This window comes from Lepidochelys kempii, chromosome 1 (assembly GCF_965140285.1).
Source record: "Lepidochelys kempii isolate rLepKem1 chromosome 1, rLepKem1.hap1, whole genome shotgun sequence".
Taxonomy (NCBI): domain Eukaryota; kingdom Metazoa; phylum Chordata; order Testudines; family Cheloniidae; genus Lepidochelys; species Lepidochelys kempii.
Window position 1 is genome coordinate 133880466 of NC_136380.1, and position 20502 is coordinate 133900967.

Consider the following 20502-nt stretch of genomic DNA (forward strand, 5'->3'; position numbering starts at 1 on the left):
GATGCAGTTATACCAGCATCAAAGCGGTTTTGCTGGTATAGGTTATTTCACTTTGGGAACCAGTATAACATATAGAAGCAAGAGTTCTTTTTTGCTGTTATAAACTGTGTCTACACTAGGAATAGGGTGACCAGATAGCAAGTGGAAAAATCGGAACAGGAGGTGGGGGGTAGTAGGAGCCCATATTTAAAAAAAGCCTCAAATATCGGGACTGTCCCTATAAAATCAGGACATCTGGTCACCCTAACTAGGAAGCTTTGCCAGTATAGCTAGACCTGTATAGCATACACTGGCAAACCTTTTCTAGTGTAGTCTTGGCCTCAGATTCATATTGCAAACACTTCTCGCTTTGTGGGGATTTGATTCTCATCTCTACTTCTCGTGGTACAGGTCTGTATTAACAACAGGGAAAGCCCTTAATAGCGCTGCACAGGCATACGCTTGTCTGTTTTGTTCCTTATTAAAACACTATGGATCAAATTCTGAACTCTGTTTCGTCAGTACAAATCCAGAATAACTCCATTACTTCAACGGGATTACTCTGGATTTGCACTGGTGTAAATTAAGGCAGGGTGTGGCCAGATGAACCAATGTAAATACTGTATAATTGAGATATTATTTTATTATTGTATTTGTATTATCATAGGACCTAAGAGCCCCAGTCTCCAGTCATGGAGCAGGACCCCATTGTGCTAGGCACTGTACAAACAGAAAGACCATCCCTGCCCCAAAATGTTTACAATCTAAGTATAAAACAAGAGAACAGATGGATTAAGTAATAGATTCAAATTTCTTAGGCCCTGACTGTAGAATCCGTACACTAGAGAATGCTTATTTGACCAAGTAATACCAGGGATTACTCGCATGAACAAGGGCTGGTTTAAGTAAAGGCTCCACAATCTGGCTCTTAATCTCTACTCAGCCAATGCTATTAAACAAAACAAAACTGAATACTGATTTCTAAACAAGCTAGATTCTCAAATTACACAATAAAGAGGAGACCTTTTATCTGTCATACACAGTTAAAATGGCTCCCCGACATTGCTGTATTGCATAGCTGCACGATTAGGTTTCCTAGAACTTTCCTCTCATAGTTTCTTCGTAGAAATATTCATTCTAACAGGGCAGGACTGATACAAACAGCTTCCAAACTCAGATATTTACCTGACCTATTGGACCTCCTCAGGAAGGAAACTAAATCCTCCAAGGAAAACACGTGACAACAGATTAATAGTCCCACTATGTGCACAGTAGTCATTCAACAAGAAAACTTCCGTCTCCGACTTCAGGATGAATTGGAGCTCTTATCAGTCCTAGAATATGTCTGTAAAAGTGTGCAAAATAAGCAGTGCCCTTTTTTCCTTTTTCCTTCTTCTTGCTACTGACAGTTTCATTGCTAACTATACACATCGGTAACTAAGAAAATAATCACTCCTTCACATGCATCTGTAATTCTGATAATTTACTTTATAAGCAGATAATTTAGTTTGTAAACACTACTTAGTTTAACACCGGGCTTTTTTTTATTTAAGAGGCAATGTCAATGTAGGTAACAACTGGGACTTTGGTCTTGTGCCCATTGACTAAAACGGTGAAGTCTAAAGCCCCATTGTTTTCAATGGGGCAGAATTAACCACAATGGGATCCTAACAACACTGCTCTGACGGGAATTTGTTTGTGTTTTTTCTAAAGAGCAATGGTGATTTATTTGACAAAGTAAATTGCATTGGTTTCAACTGGGAATGTGCAAACTGATGTGGATGAAGCAGGAGCCAATTTCAAACTCTGCTCAAAATTCAAACCAAACTCAAACCTTCTCAAGGTTCAAAAAAGTATAGTTAACTCTTTATTTCATTTCTCTCATTTCCCCCCTCACATAGTTACCCTTAACAATAAGTACAACTTTTTCTATTGTTATTGATCCAAAAGGCAACAGTATGACAAAGACATAGCACTTTTTGATCATTTCTGTGGAATATGTGTAAGATTTTTTTCACAACAAGGGCAGGACTGGAAGGACTGAAGTAAATAAAAATAGTTCTTCTAATATTTCTTACCCAGCCAGAAACAGAAATCTCATGACATCCTGTTTGCATGAGACTTTTAGTCCAGTTTTTAGACGAGAGGTTTGGGAAAGCATCTGAACTTCTGGAGTGCTGCTCCACCATTCCCCCCTGCAAAAAAAGGGGCTAATTCAGTGAGTTGGGTGGCAATTCAAAAAAAAGTGGAAAGGCATTATGAGGATGGCTGTTGCCAAAATTGATGGAGCTGTTCTTTCCACTAAGGTCACACAGCCCCATGAGCTACGACAGAAGCATCAGAAGGTCAGCGATGATGCAACACATTGAGTACAGACAGATTTGTTGAGGGGCGTAATAAAACAGTAGGAAAATTCTGCCTTCATTTAAAAGTGCAACAAAAACAACATCAACGTACATGTTAACTAATTTGACCAAGTATCTAGACCAGAATTTTTTATTTATGGGGGCAACTATTGTTCTTTGGGGTGGGGGAAGTGAAGGACCAGTGACAGAATGCAGGCATTATATCCTACTGCAGATAACTTTTTCAAACATGTAGCTTAATAATTATTATAAACCTTCAATTGTAGCCTTAGAGACATATGCACGGTAGTTAACCCTATTGACTCAAATCCTGTCCCCTCCCCCTTCAGATAAGGAAGGCCCGAAACCCCCCATAGTGGAACTACCACGATTTTGTTGTGACCATGACAGCAGCACCCCCGGCACGAATGGACAGGAGGAGGCAGGAAATAGGAAGGGCAAGGTAAGGGCGTGTCATTCTGTGGCTACATATTCCTCTGCTGTGAGAGTGAAGTGGCTGTGGACAGTGGGTGCCCTTGATGGTAGTGAGGGTTGCAGACCTTCCACCTCTCCTCAACCTTCATATTCACATATGCACCAACTTCTCCTCTTCTTCTATTTTACAGAATCTATTTGGGTTGGATACCCAGAAAAACCTCTATTTTTACTTAGGTTCATTTTATATTGCATTTTACTTACGGATGCACCAGCAATGTATTCTTTTAACAATTTCTTCCGCTCTGTTAGTCATTGAAAAGGATTTCTCCTAATATATATGGTGAGGCTTTTTTGTGTGGAGAATATCATATTTTAACAAATATTTGAATGGTTTGCCATTCCCCCCCCACACACACACACCCCACACGCACATGTCACAGTTTAACAGATTATGTATACAGACTCACCATTATAGATAGATACGAAAGAGTCAATGTGTTATGAGTTTTATTCTTCCCTTTTATCTTTTTTGGTTATGGGGCAAAGCTAGCACAGAGTGTCATTGACTACAGCTTAACAATTCTAGCAAATGACTTCTGAACAAGATACATATGTGGCAAACAGCTGTCTGTCTAATCATTTTTAAAGTTTGACCATATTGTCTGGGCCCCTTTAAACAACAGAGCTCAGTTATACAGCCTCATGTTTCAAGAAAGCAAAGCATGAATCAAAGAGGACACTTTCACATGGATCAGTTTCAATGAAGAGCTTGCCGCAGTGCAAGCACAGACAACTGTTAGCCAGGGCCAGCCCTAGACCAAATGGCGCCCCAGGCGAGGAGCATCTTCAGCACCCCCTCCCATTTGTTAAACTTTTGAATAACTTACATCACCCCAAGCCTGGTGCCCGCCAAGCCCCGTACCCCATTTGGTCACCTGACCCTAAATCTGGTCCTAAATCACCAGTTATACTGTCATTTACCTGAGAACAGGGTTATTTTCAACAAGGGAACACTTCTGTTCTGGTATCTCTTTTCTCATCAGTTTCATGGAAAGATTTCCTCTACTTAGTTAGTCATCATTTCCCTCAGCCCCAATATTCTGAGCCTGTCATGACAGTGCTAAGGAGAATAGCATTTTAATCCATCCAAAAATGTTGTTTGTTAAAAACAAGTTAGTTTATCTTTAGACACAGAATTAAAACATCAATATATGAAAACTAATTGTAAAATCCTGAGTTTCAGACTTTTGGAATATAGTACATGCAATTATAGGAAGTGATACAAGGAAGGGAGGTGCAGCTTGTGATTTTAGACACAGTCCTGAACAAGGAGCGGTACCATCAATAGCACTATTCCAGGAGTAGTCCCAGGAGCTTCTGAGTCACTATTGTCCCCTTGCTTCCTCTTATACCAGGGGTTCTCAAACTGGGGGTTGGGATCCCTCAGGGGGTCATGAGGTTATTACATGGGGGGGTTGCGAGCTGTCAACCTCCACCCTAAACCCCACTTTGCCTCCAGCATTTATAATGGTATTAATGCCAAAATCTATTAACGTGTTTTTAATTTATAAGGGAGCGGGGGTCACACACAGAGGCTTGCTATGTGAAAAGGGTCACCAGTACAAAAGTTTGAGAACCACTATCTTATATTAAGAGTAAATTACGAACCTTTCTAGCTCAGCTAAACAAATAAGCCATCATCTGCAAATTCTGAAAGTTGTTCAGAGTTGTTATTTTGATGGCAGAAATGAGAGATTTAGGACTGTCAATGGGTGCCATTAAAAACTCAGCATTTACAGCAAGTAGTAGTTAAATTTATTACCATATTTATGGTAATTCCCATTCTAAATACAAAGCATACTGGGATGTAAATGGCTACCAGCATACTTGGGATATAAAATACTTTTTCAGGAATTTAAGTTCTTTTGCACGAGCTTTGTGATTCTGATCTCACTTCAGTTTTTAGAATACTTCAGTATAATATCAGTGACTTTAATGGAAATACTCCTGATTTATCCTGAGTTGAGCTCAGAATTATACTCCTGGGGAAATTCTGTGCCACTGCGCAAGCACAGAATTAATGTCTCCCACAGATTTTACTCTTTCCTCATAGAATAATTGATTCACAGTGGTCAGTGGTCCAGAGCAGGCATTTTTGGTTTAGGCATTGGAAGCAGCTGAGGGAGACATAAATCATAGCCTGAGGGTGGGGGAGGAGGCTGGACATGCATGCGAGACAGACTGACCCTCTCACTTGCTATTGTGCTATACCCAGAGCTGCTGGGCTCCAGCTGCTAGTCCCGGCTGGGCTGGTGCAAGACGGGACTTCCTCTTCCACTGTATGGATGAGGAAAGTCTGGCTGGGGAGTGGGGTGGTATCCGGATGCATGGGGGTTGGGTAGATATGGGGGGGGAAGCTCCCCATACGGTGACCCCAGCAGCAGAAAGCTCCACATCCACCCCCACTTCCTGATCCCATAGCTCCCCAGCTTGCAGGGGGAGGAGTCATTCTACAGGGAGCTGCCCCCCTGCCCATCCAAACCCCAGGCATCCAGACTCCACCCCTCACCCCGACTCCCCTGCTGAGCTCCATCCCCTGCATCTGCCCCCCCCCACACCTCAAGACCATCCCCCACTGAGCTCCCTGCACTTGAAACCCTACTCTGCTGAGCCCCACTCCCCCTGCACCTTGACCACCCTGCCAAGCCCCACATACCTGGAACCTCACCTCACTAAGCCCCATCCCCCCAGCTCCTGAATCCCCCTGCCAAGCCCCATCCCTGCACACACACAGCCCCTACCAAGCCCCATCCCACCCAGACCCCCCTGCTGAGCTCTATCCATGTTCACCTGGACCCCCACCCACAGAGTCCCATTGCTCCTGCACCCAGAACACCCCAACAAGCCCCTGTGCATCCAGGGCCTCCCCGACCCTAGGGCCTCCCACCAAGCTACCCGCACCCAGATTGCCTCACAGAGAACCTTCCCCCCACACCTGGATCCCCCACACTGAGCCTTTCCACACTTGGATCCTGCTGGGCTGAACCTGCCTGCCCACACCTCGACTGGGGGCTCGGGATGGGTGTGCATGTGAGACTATCCCTCTCACTCGTTATTGCGGTGTGCCCCAGCGCAGAGGGGCAGTGGCATGGGCTGTTTCTGAGGGAGGCCTGGCCCTTGCACTGTGTCAGGGTTGGATGCAGCTTCATCACTCCTGTGTCCCAGGAGTGGGGGCTCCGGGTGACCCCCATTTTTGTGCAGCCAGTGGCCTGCACTCATCACTGCCATGCTGAAGCCTCCATTCCCATTGCCTTTCTAATCTATTGTCTGCAACAATTTCAGTTCTAGTCCAGTGTCACAGCTAACTACAAAATTGAACATATCGTTTAATTTGAAACTGTTTAATCTTGTATTTAGCTGTGACACCAGAGTACATTTTCCAGACCTGAAGAAAAGCTCTGTGTAGCTCGAAAGCTTGTCTATCTCACCAACAGAATTGGTCCACTAAAAGATATTACCTCATCTCTCTGATTTTTATAAGTCAGAGAAAGACCACTCACAAAAAGAGTCTATCGTTGCTTATGGAACAAAAACCCTCTCAATCTCAAAAATACTTGAAAAGATAAGTCTCAAAAAGGGAGAAATTTAGCCACAGTCACTCCTATTGTATCCCTTATTCTTATGGTCTTTCAAGAGCCTTCTGATCCACCAAATATTATCAAACTGAATTAAAAGATCATGCTGCTACTCCTGCTTTTCTGTCTGCGGAACTCATGGCTAGAGTAGAAATTTCAAAAGAATGCACTCAAATTACACATCAGATTTTGCCTGCTGAGTCTTTTTGAACTCACCATTTTTCACATTCAAATTTTTTGGATCAAGTGAAAAATTGTGCATGTAATTTTAGAAGTTGGATTGAGGCACCTTTGAAAACATATCCTTATATAAACAACTGTTGACATATGATAGTGTTAATGCAGGAACTGTTTTAAAGATAAATAGTAAATAACCTTGCAGGTTTTACCAGGAGGCAATGACGGCCATATCTGTGCCAATCTAATTCTAGCTGCAACAAAAATCTCACACCTCAGCAGATGCAGAGAAGAAAGCTTAGGAACTCAATCAAATCATTCTAATGGAAAAGAGGAACAGTAAGTTAAAGTACCAATACAAGGATCTGATTCTGAAAGTACTTTTGTTTAAGGTGCTCTTTGGAAAAAAACAGGTATGAAATGAACTATTGTATAGTGCCAGAACACAAACAGGAAAAAGTCACAAGAAAAGTGATGCTCCTAATGCACCCTATACAAGTCACAAGAAAAAGGCCATCTCAAACTCTTTTTCAGGCAGCATTGTTAGCACCATACGGCTTATCACCCAAAAGTCAACAGTACATCACTTTTTCCTTCACTTACTATTATTTATTTATAGGATACTCAAAGTATGCTAAGCGCTTTACAGACATGTTTAATGACTGTGCTCCAGCCTTGAAGAGTTTATTTGATCACCAAAAAAAAAAGATGGATGGTAACTTGTAGATCTAGTAGGGGCAGACAAAGGTCTCCCTCTTAAGGAAGGTTTCAGAGTAACAGCCGTGTTAGTCTGTATTCGCAAAAAGAAAAGGAGTACTTGTGGCACCTTAGAGACTAACCAATTTATTTGAGCATGAGCTTTCGTGAGCTACAGCTCACTTCATCGGATGGATTACACAGGTCTCTTAAGGAAACCTGTGTAAAGTAAATTTTAGAATTTGCTTGGTAGCCAAGGATGCCTGAAATGACTCATGCATGGAAGAAGGGAGTAAAGGATAAAACATACATGCACAGCAATATCTGTTACCGTAATTAAATGTTATACGGTCCTGCTCCTTTCCACCAAAAAATTCTGACTCAGGAGAACAAACAACACAGACTTAAGGTCACACACTAAAACAAAGGATGTAGGACTAAAAAGAGGATTCTCATAATTGTATAAGTATATTAACGTAGTAAATTAGTGTAGTCGATGGTTATTCCATTTTTCACCTAGATTACACACTCTTTGTAGCACAATAATCCCTAAAACACCATGGCTACACATATTAGTTTTATTTTTATTGTCTGGGTATCAGCACACTTCAAGGCGGCCAGTCTGATAATGTGTTTCGATAATATTCTATACAAGTAAAAGTGACTAAATACCAATATCGACACCAAAAAGAATAATCTATGCAGTAGAATACACTATTTTTAGATCGGGCAATATATAATGTAACAATTTATTAACTTCATGTATGCATATATTGTACTTAATTTATGTATTCTAACAATTTTTATTAAACCTGTTTCATCTAATTTCTATAGTTCATGTATGGAATGAACAAGAAGCTATTGAATTTCAAGTTTCCCTAGAACACATTTTGCCAGGTTTAATATAATACTTTTAAAATACTAAAGCTGCATAAACTTGAAAGAAAGGTGACAACTGGCTACCACTCAAAATCATTCAATACTAAGCAAGCAGGAGGAAAATATTCAATCTTGTAAAGTTAGTTATATTTTTTTCCACATTCTTCATACTATATATTGTGCTCACTGACAGATTGAAAAATTGATCCTATTGAGAAAGGCTTTGTGTGTTTCTTCTAAGGCGCATATTCTTTCCTAAATGTATTGTCTGTATAACTACCATTAAGCCTAATGTTAATAGACGTTACAAAGATACAAAAGGGAAAATATATTCATAAATGTGAAAATCAGCAACAGAAAAAAAGTTTTTAAAAAGGATACATTAATCAATGCTGAGTTAAAAATAGAAATCCATTACATCCATAAACGTGCTAGTAATAGCCACAAGTACGTTATATATGGAATGCATATACATAACATACGTGTGTATGTAATTCATAGATACACACCCATATGTATCTTTTACATGCACTGTAGATTTGTGTGTGTTTTTGCATGTGTATTATACACATACACACAAATTATATATACTCTGTTACACACACACACACACAGAGTACATGTAGATATTACTAGTATCTTTGTGTGTATAGGTATTGATCTACACATACATACTATTAATAAATGCACATAATGACGTATGGTCTGATCCTTTAAGCACATACTCATGTGTGGTCAGCAGGACTATTTACATGAGTACAGGTTTGCAGTGTCAGACCCTGATGATATTGCAATACATTTGCAACCTGATTAATGATTAGTCCATAAATTAAAAGTAATACAAAAAGGAAGTAAGGGACACAAAGCTGGACTGAAAATTTCAGCATATATTGTATTAGTATCTCTACAAAGACATTTAAATATTAAGGGTTTTAACCTCAAGTTTAAAACAATAGGGAAAGATGCATGCATTGTTATACTCTATTTATAGAAGCTTTGGATTTGGCAGAAGGCCTTCTATCATAATATGCTCAAAGTAATTTTGTAAGATGTAACTTTGATTTTCTCAGTGCTTAAATATTTTATAGTTGTTTCCCACTGAAAAATGTTTGAGCACTAAACTTGTTAAGGCAAATGGATTATTTTCCCTGTGTCCTGATTCAGATTAGGAAAAAAGAAATAGATTTTTTTAAATGGATTCCGTCATAAAATCACCACACCAAAATGTGGATTTTGATTGTAGTGTTGTCTATTTTTGTAAATTCTTTCCATGAAAATAAAAAAACAACAACAAAACAATTTAAAGATCCCTTTTTGTTGGTGTACTTTTGGAAGTAAAAATACTGAAAATGTTAATGAAAAAGGCAACACTCTTGCAGTTACAGAATTCTACTCTGGAATGTGATCTACCCTTCGTAAACATCCCTAACACACTTCAGCATTAATAAGAATTACACAGAAATATTCAGGGCTATAGCAGACCCAACAAAGGATCTCTCCTGATTAGATAGTATGAAAGCCACCCCAAACTGATTTCACATTTCATGGCATTATGGAAGATATAGCTATCTGAACGTTATGGACCAGATCCTCAGCTGGTGTAAATCTAAGCAGCTCCATTAACTTCGATTGAGCAATGTTTATTTACATTGTACTATTTGAGACTCTGATCCAAGATATTTTTTTTTTCCTTTTGTCAGGCCCAAATGTAACATGTTTATTAACTCAAAATGAACATTAGCTGACTATATCTATGTCTTACATTTGTCCGCACACAACATTCTTTCTCACTCCAAAACCTTAGCTAATGTTAACTTATGTAGATACAACTATATGAGAATCTAATTTTAATTTGTTTCCCTGAAAAAAATTGGTATAGTTCTAATTGCATTTTTTTTCATTCCATTGCTCCAAGACAAACAGGAAAGGATGAATGTTCATTGAGTAATAGAGATTCTTTGCATTCATAAAGTGGGTTAGATGTGAGCATTTGCTGGAATCCTGTGAACCTCCTGTTAATATTTATAACACACTACACATTGTTTATATAACAGAAGGTTAATTTTAAAGTTCCACCACAAAGTTAACACTACACCATGTCATATAAATTCAATATATTACTGACTTGTCCCCAGTTTTTTTATTATACACATACATGTCCGTGACCTACTTTATTAATTATTATTAATAATAATAAACAGAAGATTTTTCATGTAATCCTATAACTAAAAATACCAGAGGCCTGCTGCTGTGAGAAAATGAGTGCCTTCAACTCACAGTGCGCTGATAAAAGATGAAAGTACTCAGCACCTCACAGGATTGGAGTTACAACTGTCAGGGCAAAGCGATTTAGAGACTTTTAGTTCTCATTTCCAGAGCTTCACAATGACTGTTACATTGACTGTTAAATCCACTGTAGCATGCAAGCCTCAGACAAGTGTACCAGAACCCTTAATTAAAGGGCTTCATTTTTGCCACAAAAAGAGCTAGATTGTAATGGCATCTTTTGTCCCGTGGTTAATGAAGGATGATATATTGTTTAAATAATTAGCAACACTGCTGGGATAGAATGTAAGTAATTAGCATAGCTTGACACCCAGAGCTACATATCAAAAACCAACTAGTTGCTTTCGTTAGCATCAACACTATGTTGATTTAAAAAAAACTCCACTGAAAGAAAATGTCACTTAAGGTATGGTGTGTTTTGGTTTTTTAAGGAAACTGTTATCATTAGAAATTTATGAATGAGTCCAGCGATTTTACAGAATAATAGATGTTCACTTTTTCAAAAATCTTCGTATCACCAAAAATCTTTTCATTTAAATAACAGTATTTTCACAATCAGTGTTATCCATTTTTAGCTGACATTTTAGTTTATTAATTTTAACATTGAGCTTATTAGCTTCTACACGTCCATGTGGATGAAAGTCACCATATAAACTCAAGAACAAGATCCTTCCACTCTTAGTAGCAGTAGTGTAGCTAGACTGACTTTGTATCTATCTCAAAGGTCAATATTACCCTTAATGAAGGAGACAACCAGAATTCAAGAGTGGATTTGGAACTCTTGCTTGTCTGACAGACAGCAGAGGCCAGATCTTCAGCTGATGCAAACCCACATCACTCAGTTTATTTCAATGGAATGATGCCGATCTACATGCTATAGATCTCGCTCTAGGATTTTAGCACATAAAATATTCTCAGCCTCTGGGAGAAAAGGGTAGGGAGAGAAAGGCTAGGGCATGGTTTTCAAATAGCCTTGCTGATGGCCAGAGAATGGAACTTTGATCTTGAAAGAAACTACCTGGCCTACTACCCTTCTACCCAGAGTGTAGTGCAGCACATGGAGGGAAGGATTATATGAGGAGAATGGTAGCTCATGATGAAGTGGGTAACAAATGGCCTTCAGACAGGCTTGTTGTTATTTGAAAGAACTATCTGTGGGAAGAGATCAACCACCTGGCAGGATTGCTGGGGCCAAGGAAACACATATTTGGATATCTTGCTACCTTGGACACAAAATGCCAAAACACTGTAATACAATATGTAAAGAGAATTTAGCTAAATAATTTTAGTAGGAATTTAAACAATCATTTGCATTGTCCTTAAAGTGGAATGGCATCATTTGACAATCATCTACTCTACCCACTGCATTCATGTTCACAACCAGAGCTAGCAGAAAACCTAAGTACAGTACAAACTAGCCTGGCTTTAAATTTAATTTTCCAAGCTATTGGTGATATTAACTCAAAGCTATAAAGAAAAGAGTCAACTGTTTTAAAAATGCTATATTTAGGCTTACTACATCTAAATAAATCAAAATGTGAGATATTTCCTAATTGCTTATATTGAGACACCAAAAAATATACTTACGAATATATACGAATATTTAATTATGGCAGGTATTTCACATTAAATAGTGCATTCCTACCAATATAAATCAATGAACAATAGCGATGTAACAGTTCTAATTCATCTACCGAATTGTAACATTTCATTAAGCCGATTATTGGGTTTTTATATCCACATTCTATAATACTAAAGTAAACTATTATCAATCATGACAAAAAATCTTATATTTATCAAAGAATAAAATTGTGTAATATATGTAAAAATAACTAGACTTCATTATTAAACAAGAAATCCTTTAAGATTTAAAAGGAAGCTGTCAGTTTCAGCCAGATTTTCTTCCTATTACTATTCACTGTTTTAATATAAGACGACGTGTGTGTGTGTGTGTGTGTGTGTGTGCACACTCATATATAAACATAAAAGCACACACACAATGTGTGTTATTAGTATATATTTTGAGATAAGACTTCTAGTTAAATTCAACCTATTCTGTTAATTTTTTGCCATTGAAACCATTGTATGCAGAAGAAGAAGAATGCTCTTTTTACCTTCATACTCATGATCTCTCAGTTGTAGTCTTCCTTCAAAACAATCAAAGCTGCATTTCCCTAAGGAATGGGGGTGGGGGTTCCTGAGGTTCGTTTGTTCTTATTCTGCTCTGCAGCAGCATGCAAATCTGGTAACTAAAAGATCCTGGGCTCAAGGAGGTATAATACTTCTCTACTTAGTTACTACTACCTGAGTTGGAGCTTTGTTTAAATTAATTCCATGCTGAAACTGGAGAACATCCAGAGAATGTGTGTTAGGAATACCGGTACTATACTGAAGACATTCTGCAACGGAACACAGGACTGTCAGAACAGCATTGTTACCTGATAGGATAGATGTGGAAGGGGTAGGGAGGGGGAGAAAAAAATCACATAACCAAGGGAATGTCACAGGTAGCTCTGAAACAATTTCATTTTTGTTTTCATTTCTATGTCTTATATAAGTGTGGGTGAATGTTGTTGCTGGGGGAGTCCTGAAGACAGCTCTTAAATGCTTCCCCTGCTTAGCGTGATGCAGAGGGATTTCCAGTTGTAAGCAACTGCGTTAAAAATAATTGTCATCAGAATATTCAAAGAATGTCTGAAATTTCAATGTCCATGTATATGTATATACACACACCTATATGTACAGCGATCAACGTTAAAAACTTACCAGTCACTATAGATAATGCTTTAAATAAATGAACAAGTTTACTTCAATATTTGTAGTATGCTTGGTATTCCCTATGGTAAGTATAGGGAAGTTTAGACAATACTGAGGTAACTTTATCTACAGCAAATTGACACCTTTTCAAGAACAGATATATGTGTGTACATACATATTACATATTAATTGCAGACTGCACTCCTACCCATACCAACCACTCTTCAGAGGTGAGAAAACATATTTCCCCATCATGCAACTAAGCTTCTTGTCACACCCTGCTTGCTGGGCTACAAGGAGTGAGTAGGTAAAACTAACCTTTAATTTGTCATAGCGCTCACTCAAAGCTGCCACCTGATGATCACGATGCCGTCCAACCAGTTTACACAAGGCACAGATTAACTGGTCATCAGTCACGCAGTACATGTTAACTTTCTCGTCCTCATGCTCCAGACACATTAATCCTCGGATGTGAGAGTCTGGAATAGGCTCTATCAAACGGTGGCCTGTGAATGGCTTCTTGTTCGGGTGAGTCGCTTTGAGGCACTCCTCGCAGTAGGACACCTCGCAAGTGACACAGGTCTTCACTGCTTCCTGGGCAGGGTCCTGGTCACAGAACTGGCAGAGAACTTTTTCACTGGATGACATGCTGTTGCTATCAAATGCCCGCTCTCGGCGGGTTTCGCTAGGAGAATTGGGCCCACTCACTGACGCTTTCTGAAACCTGTCGATAATATTCTGCAGGGTGACGTTGCGCTTCAGTCCGTCTAGACCACGTTGATTCAGAGTGATGACATAACGACAAGTAGGGCACTGGAAGGCAGTGATGGATTCCACTGATTCGTTGGTGGCACAGTGGGAGACCAATATGCGATGCGCACAGTTGAAACAGAGGCTGTGAGCACAAGGCAGCAGCAGTGGGTCCTCAAACAGCTCCAGACAGATAGGGCAGGTCAATTCCGACTCCAGTGTTTCCATCTTCAGGCAAAGCTTTCCTGTGTCGTCAGCGAAATCCAGGGAAGCTGATCGGCTATCTGGAAACATAACGCAAAATTCGATTAGGCGAGAGAGAGCAAGAGGGGTCAGCCACGGGGGGTTGTCAACTTTCGCCACTGGTACTATCAAGCCACCACGGCAGACGGAAGAGCTATCTAAAGTTTTGAATCTGCATAGGCACACGTCAAGGTATTTAAAATTGTACTATTTTGTATTTAAAAAACAAAAGCAATTTAAAAAAAACCATAGCAATTGTACTGTTTTGTATTTAAAAAACGAAACAAAAAACCAAAACCCTTTTGTCGGTTTTTCTATCTTTAACATGAGATTGAGGGCAACAGCAGATGTTTTCTGGTGCTTTTGAATTATTAAAAGCCAAAATTAAGACCTTCAAACAGCAGAACAACATATCACAGTAAAAACAGATTCCTGCTGCAGAAGCAGCTTTCTGCTTTGCTAACCTGCTGGCAATTTTTTTTTTTATTTCTGTTTTGAAGACTAGCAGAGCAAGGATTAAGCCACAGTGTTATAATAGATAACCTAAAAGCTCCTTGTTGCTTCTGTACTTCACATTGTGGCATTGTCTCATATTACACATTTTAATTAATGTTACAGTCATGGTACATAAATATACTGGGTATATCTGTCTCTATATCTATATGTTTGTGAATATACGTGTAGTGCAGTACACATGCAGCAGAGTACAGAGGTGTGTGTATATATATTCTCAAGAATGTGTATATATGCATAAATTCATCTCACACACACACACACACTTAATGTGGCATATACGTACACATATATACAGCAGCAGCAGCGATGGATGCAACAGAAATAGAGAGGTTAGACAAAATATAATATAGATATCTATTTTAAACAGAAAATATTGGCTCTGCACAAATTTCAAATGAGCTTGACCTAAGACATAATATTTCACGTTAGCTCAATGATCTTCCAGAAGCTCATATCTGTGGTTTGTTTAGTTTAACAAATTTTTCTTTGTGTGTATAATCTTTGTTATTACAATTTAGAAGGAAAATAGACTATCGGCTGAAAATACTCAGTTTAGTGGTTTATGGATCAGCTGAAGAGGCTAAGGAATCACCAATGACTTTTAGATGGAGGGCATGGGATTTTCAAGAAAATGCAGCAGTACATCCCTGGAAAGAGATCAACTGAAACTTCATTTTGTTTCTTCTTCTCTATTCAAGTTACAGGGAGTGATTTTGAAAGAGTCGCCCTACGCAGCTCTCCCTGCCTAAGCTCTCATCAAGGCCCCATTGCTATTGCAAGCAGACAGGTCAGTGAAGCAGAAGCAAAAGCTATGCTTCACACTCACAGAGCTGTACCTCTTCACAGTACAATCTATTTAAGCTTTGTTGCTCATAACTGAGGACAGCTTCAGATGGCACAGCTGCACACTCTTTACACTGTAAAGTCATTGTTCAGTTGTGTGAACTCCTGCCTCCCTCCCATTTCAAAAAAAAAATCCACATACAAACCTTGGTTCATTAAGGGTGAAGAGAGCCTGGTGCTCATTAGCAAGCTTGGGAACCAAATCTCTTTGAACTTTCTGCATTTCACTACAATTAAACTTCGGACTGCAGTTACAGTGACAGGAATGCTATATATAACCCCAATACAAACCATAACAGAACAGAAAAGTTCAACAAATGGAGGCAAGGTTCAAATCACCCATTAATTCTTATTCATACATGCTTTGGGGTAAGGGCACTGAGGCTTCAGTTCCAGGGATGTTTTTGGTCCTTTGCAGTCATCCAGATATATGCCAAAAGCTCTGAAGATTTTAAAAACGCACTGACCTCATCACAAGTCTTAATTTTCAGGTCTACTGTGCTGATGATCTTGGTTCAACTAAAGTTCACTTTGCCACTGTCTAATTCAGTTATAACTATCCATCAAATGCCAGAAATACATGCTGTGCCTGTTAAAAATTAAAGACCTGTTGATTTGACATGGGTGCAATGATAACCCGCCACTCTCACATCAACCACAGTCACACAGCACACAAAAGATGAAAGCATATTCTGCAGATGAAGAACAGTGTCTCTTTTCTTTTCTTCATTCACTGTTCCATGACAGATCCAGATGATCAAAACCTCATTCATGCTGTTTGAATTCATTCCCACACCACAACAGAATATCTCATCACCCATTTATCCTGTATTTTATATGATGAACTGAAAATAAGAGAAGGGGATTTATGGTTGGCAGAAGCCAAGGTTTTAAGCCAGCAAACCTAATTGTTACTTCTATACTGGCATTTCAGTGAAAACACACTGACCTTCAGCGTTTCTTTCTTATAATTGTTTAGGATTTGGGGCTTCTCCCATGCTTCCTTTTATATATGGAAATCCCGCTGGCTCAGTGTGTGGCAGGTGACGTCCTTATCTCTGTTCAGTTGCCTCCTTGAAACAAATGGCTTTTAATGATAGTCAACTACAGATAAACAAGGAGGTATATGCACCACTGATCCAAAGGCTGGAGCTTACCCAGTGCTTCAGAAAGGTGTTTATAGACTATTTTGTCCAAGTCTGATGTAGGATCAGATTCTGATACCTTTATTCACACTGAATGGTAAGTTTCAGAGTAGCAACCGTGTTAGTCTGTATTCGCAAAAAGAAAAGGAGTACTTGTGGCACCTTAGAGACTAACCAATTTATTTGAGCATAAGCTTTCGTGAGCTACAGCTCACTTAATCAGATGTATTCCACTGAATGCATCCGCTGAAGTGAGCTGTAGCTCACGAAAGCTTATGCCCAAATAAATTGGTTAGTCTCTAAGGTGCCACTAGTATCCTTTTCTTTTTACTGAATGGTAACTTACTCCTTGAGTAGCACTACTCCGTGAGAGTAAGGGCATCAAAATCTGGCCTTAGAGACCTGTCTTCCTGTTTGTTCAGAATTGAACACACCGAGGGAGCTCAATAAATGATATATGTCCCCTTGTACCAAATATTGCTAAAACCTCTAGCAAAATCATCTGCACCTCCTCTCCTTTGTAGCTACCAATGACATTTACTTTTAATAACACTGCATTTTTCATTACCACTGCCTCTGTAACTGAACCAAAAACTAATGTAAGCTGTAAGAGGGACAGAGTATGCTAAAGACAATCCAAATAGGAGTATCTAACCAACTACAATCCTGCTATTACTTTACTATTACAATCCTTCTATTGTATTTTTAAACAATTCAGTGCAGGTCATGTTAGCAATCCATCCACAAAGTCTCTTAAAACCCAATGACATTTTTCTCAAATTTTCATGTATGAACTTTCACTTTCATGAGCTTTCTGGAAAACTTCTAACCTCTTGAAATTGGAAGACTGCACTTTAATACCAATAGAAAAAAAAACCCCAAAAAACCACCCCATATGCCAAGTGTATTATCATAGAAACAAAAATTCAGTATAAATGATTTATAATAGATTCTGTTGTGGCTTTACAAAGCTGTAGTTTGTAAAATTACTGCCACCCAACCAGTGCAGGAAAAACAGCAATAGTGGAAAGAACTTGGAATATATAATTTGGTAATTTCAAAAACTTTAGAATTACAGGCTAAAAATATTATTGCAATGAGAAATACTAAGTTCAACTCACAAGAAGTAATTTTAGCAATCGACAACAGTGAAATAGCAAATGCTAAAACATTAATATTATTTCTAGCTGGGAAACCTACTTCAATAAGAACTGAATGTAGACCTGGTTTGACATGAGTAATTGGACATGGGTGAGGTCTCACTTTTTGGGAGACAGGATTAGGATCAGCAGGCTAAAAATAGAATGTTTGTTCTAGCTAAGATAAGAGGGAACCATTTACAAATGTCCAATGGATAAATTGGGAATGTAAAGATGAGGTAAACAGTAAGTTGTGCATGGACAGAGCATGCTGCACAGAGATTAGTTCCTACAAAGTAACCAAGCCAATCCCAAAACATGTGATGCAACGTATAATAAATGCAATGTGATGTATGAATGTATATAAAAGGAAAAGGTTTGCTGTGGCTATGTGGTATGCCCTATGCTCAACCACTACGCTTGAATCTGATACTCAGCAGCGTAGCTTTGCTGTATACCAGTGGCTCTCATCCTGGAGGACCGTGAGCAAGTTTCAGGAGGTCCGCCAGCAGGGCCAGTGTTAGACTCGCTAGGGTCCAGGGCAGAAAACCGAAGCCCCATCTGATGGGGCTGAAGCCTGGAGCCCTGGGCAATGTAGCTTTGCGAGAGCCCCTGTAGCATGGGGCCCCAGGCAATTGCCCTGCTTACTATTCCTAATGCCAGCCCCGGCTTTTTTGTGCAGAAAACTAGATATTGTGGCACAAGTGGTCCATGGAATTTTTATAGAATGTTGGGGAGTGGGGCCTCAGAAAGAAAGAGGTTGAGAACCCCTGTTGTATACCAAATAAAGGATCCTGTGTGATGAGATTGGAGTCAGACTGAATTCTTGGGAACCTGAATGGAAGAAACCTCAGAGGAAACAGAACATTTGGAAGTCTGAATCTCCTCTCACAGAAATGCAGTGTATGAAATATGCTGGAAATAGAATGTTGGCCCTTAAAGGGTGAAATGTCACTGAAATCAGTGACAAAACTCCCTTCCTATGACTTCAATGGGCCAGGATTTGACCCATTGTTTTAAGACAAATTGAAGAACTTTGAGTTGGTGATAACTCCTTTTAATTCCATGAGGAGAGCATCCTCAAGCTCCCTAGAAAAAAAGAAAGAGAAATGGACAATTTAAACTGAAATTTGACTAATTTACTTTAACTCGCAAGTGTCAAGTACGAGCGGAGTACAGTGGAAAATTCTTCCTTTATATGATTGTTTCATTACTATTATGATCTGCAATATGATTTTATTACTATGTTTACTTTATTATTTCTATGCTTTATCTTTTTATTTAAGTGCAATTTAAACACACAGAGCAGGGGTATTATGATTTAAGAAAAAACAGAAGTCCAAGAAGAATGTGTCTTTGAACTGTATATTATTAGTTGGATATGAATGAAATGCATGAATATAAAGAGCTACATTTAGAGAGAAAATGTTCATAGTGGAAAATCATATCTTTTTAAAACTCACAATTCTATACATCTATTTTTGGTCAAAAAGCCTAACACTTCTTCATTGACAATATCCAGCGCCTGTGCCATTAAAGTAATTAAGACTCTTGCAATTTATTTCAATGAGAGCACGATCAAGACCCAAAAATACATTCACTGAGGAGAATGTAACATATTCTTCTTGGCTCTAGTAAGTATTTTGCAGCTATTATAGCAAACAGAGAAAAAATCCAATGCACCCTACACGTGTGTTAGTATTCCTCCTTGAGGTGACATTGCATTTAACCCCTTAAACAATTTGTTTAAGGTTACAGACCAAAGTACAATGATAACATTGTACTTCTGAGTATTTCTTCTCTACTTTTCTTTGGTCCTAGGAGTGCAACAACAATGAAATACTTTAAAGTCCCTACACATACCAAGAAGCTGAAACTATCTCTGCAGGTAGATTTAAGAACCGTTCTATCTTCCTACCTATTTTATACTCATCACCACAACATCTGAGTGCCTGTTTTTTTTCTCTTTAGCATTAACTACATAATAATATCATTACTACCAGATAATGTCATCCACCATTTTGACCCAATACATTCAGGACAAGACTACGTATTGCTAATTTTTGAAGAGTGATAATTTTATAACTGAGGTAAAATTATACTAAAAAGTAAAACTATACTTAAAAATAATAGGCTACAGGCTCTAGTTAACTAAGGACACTTTGCGTCACAAAGTCAATGGAGAATAACCCTCTACTGGAGTAAAGTTAGCAGAGGTGGCTCGAATGCTTCCATACAGTTGCCCATTTTTCAGAGGGAGTGGAAGGAGAGGGTGTGTCAGGGGCAGGTCACGGACAAGATGGGATAGGTATCAATGTGGCAGAATGGATCTCTGCTACTCTTGATCCTCCACTGGCATAAGGTTCTTGAGCCAGTGGCATAAATAAGGGCTGTCCTTGAGCAGTCCTACACTTGCTGAAGCAGCTGCAACCAGCTGCCGCTCTCCACTGTCTTCCGGTGCATGTAAGACTGTGCAACTTGGTAAAACTGTATTTATTCAGAAGCAAAAAAGGTGTGTTGTGCTATATCTGGAGATTCTCTGATGTGTCTCCTCACTAACAAGATTTCAGTTTTTCATGTGTTGGTGAATCATATCCTAAATATACCCAAAGCAGTTTCCATTGGCATTTTTCCTAGCAACAGTTACTGACAACATATCCGGATTTCAGTACTG

At 39.0% G+C, this 20502-nt stretch overlaps 1 protein-coding gene across 5 annotated transcripts in view; it reads right to left on the reverse strand.

Moving 5' to 3' along the window:
• Positions 1 to 20502, reverse strand: part of MID1 (midline 1) — a 328093-nt gene that overhangs the window by 109359 nt on the left and 198232 nt on the right. For 4 of the 5 annotated variants that reach the window (XM_078854053.1, XM_078854057.1, XM_078854052.1 and 1 more), the window contains exon 2: positions 13511 to 14226. In XM_078854053.1, the coding sequence (XP_078710179.1) occupies positions 13511 to 14170 (660 nt within the window). In that variant the 5' untranslated portion in view covers positions 14171 to 14226. Of the gene's footprint in view, positions 1 to 2057; positions 2175 to 13510; positions 14227 to 20502 lie in introns of all 5 variants that reach the window. The other variant, XM_073354722.1, reaches the window with a different exon arrangement.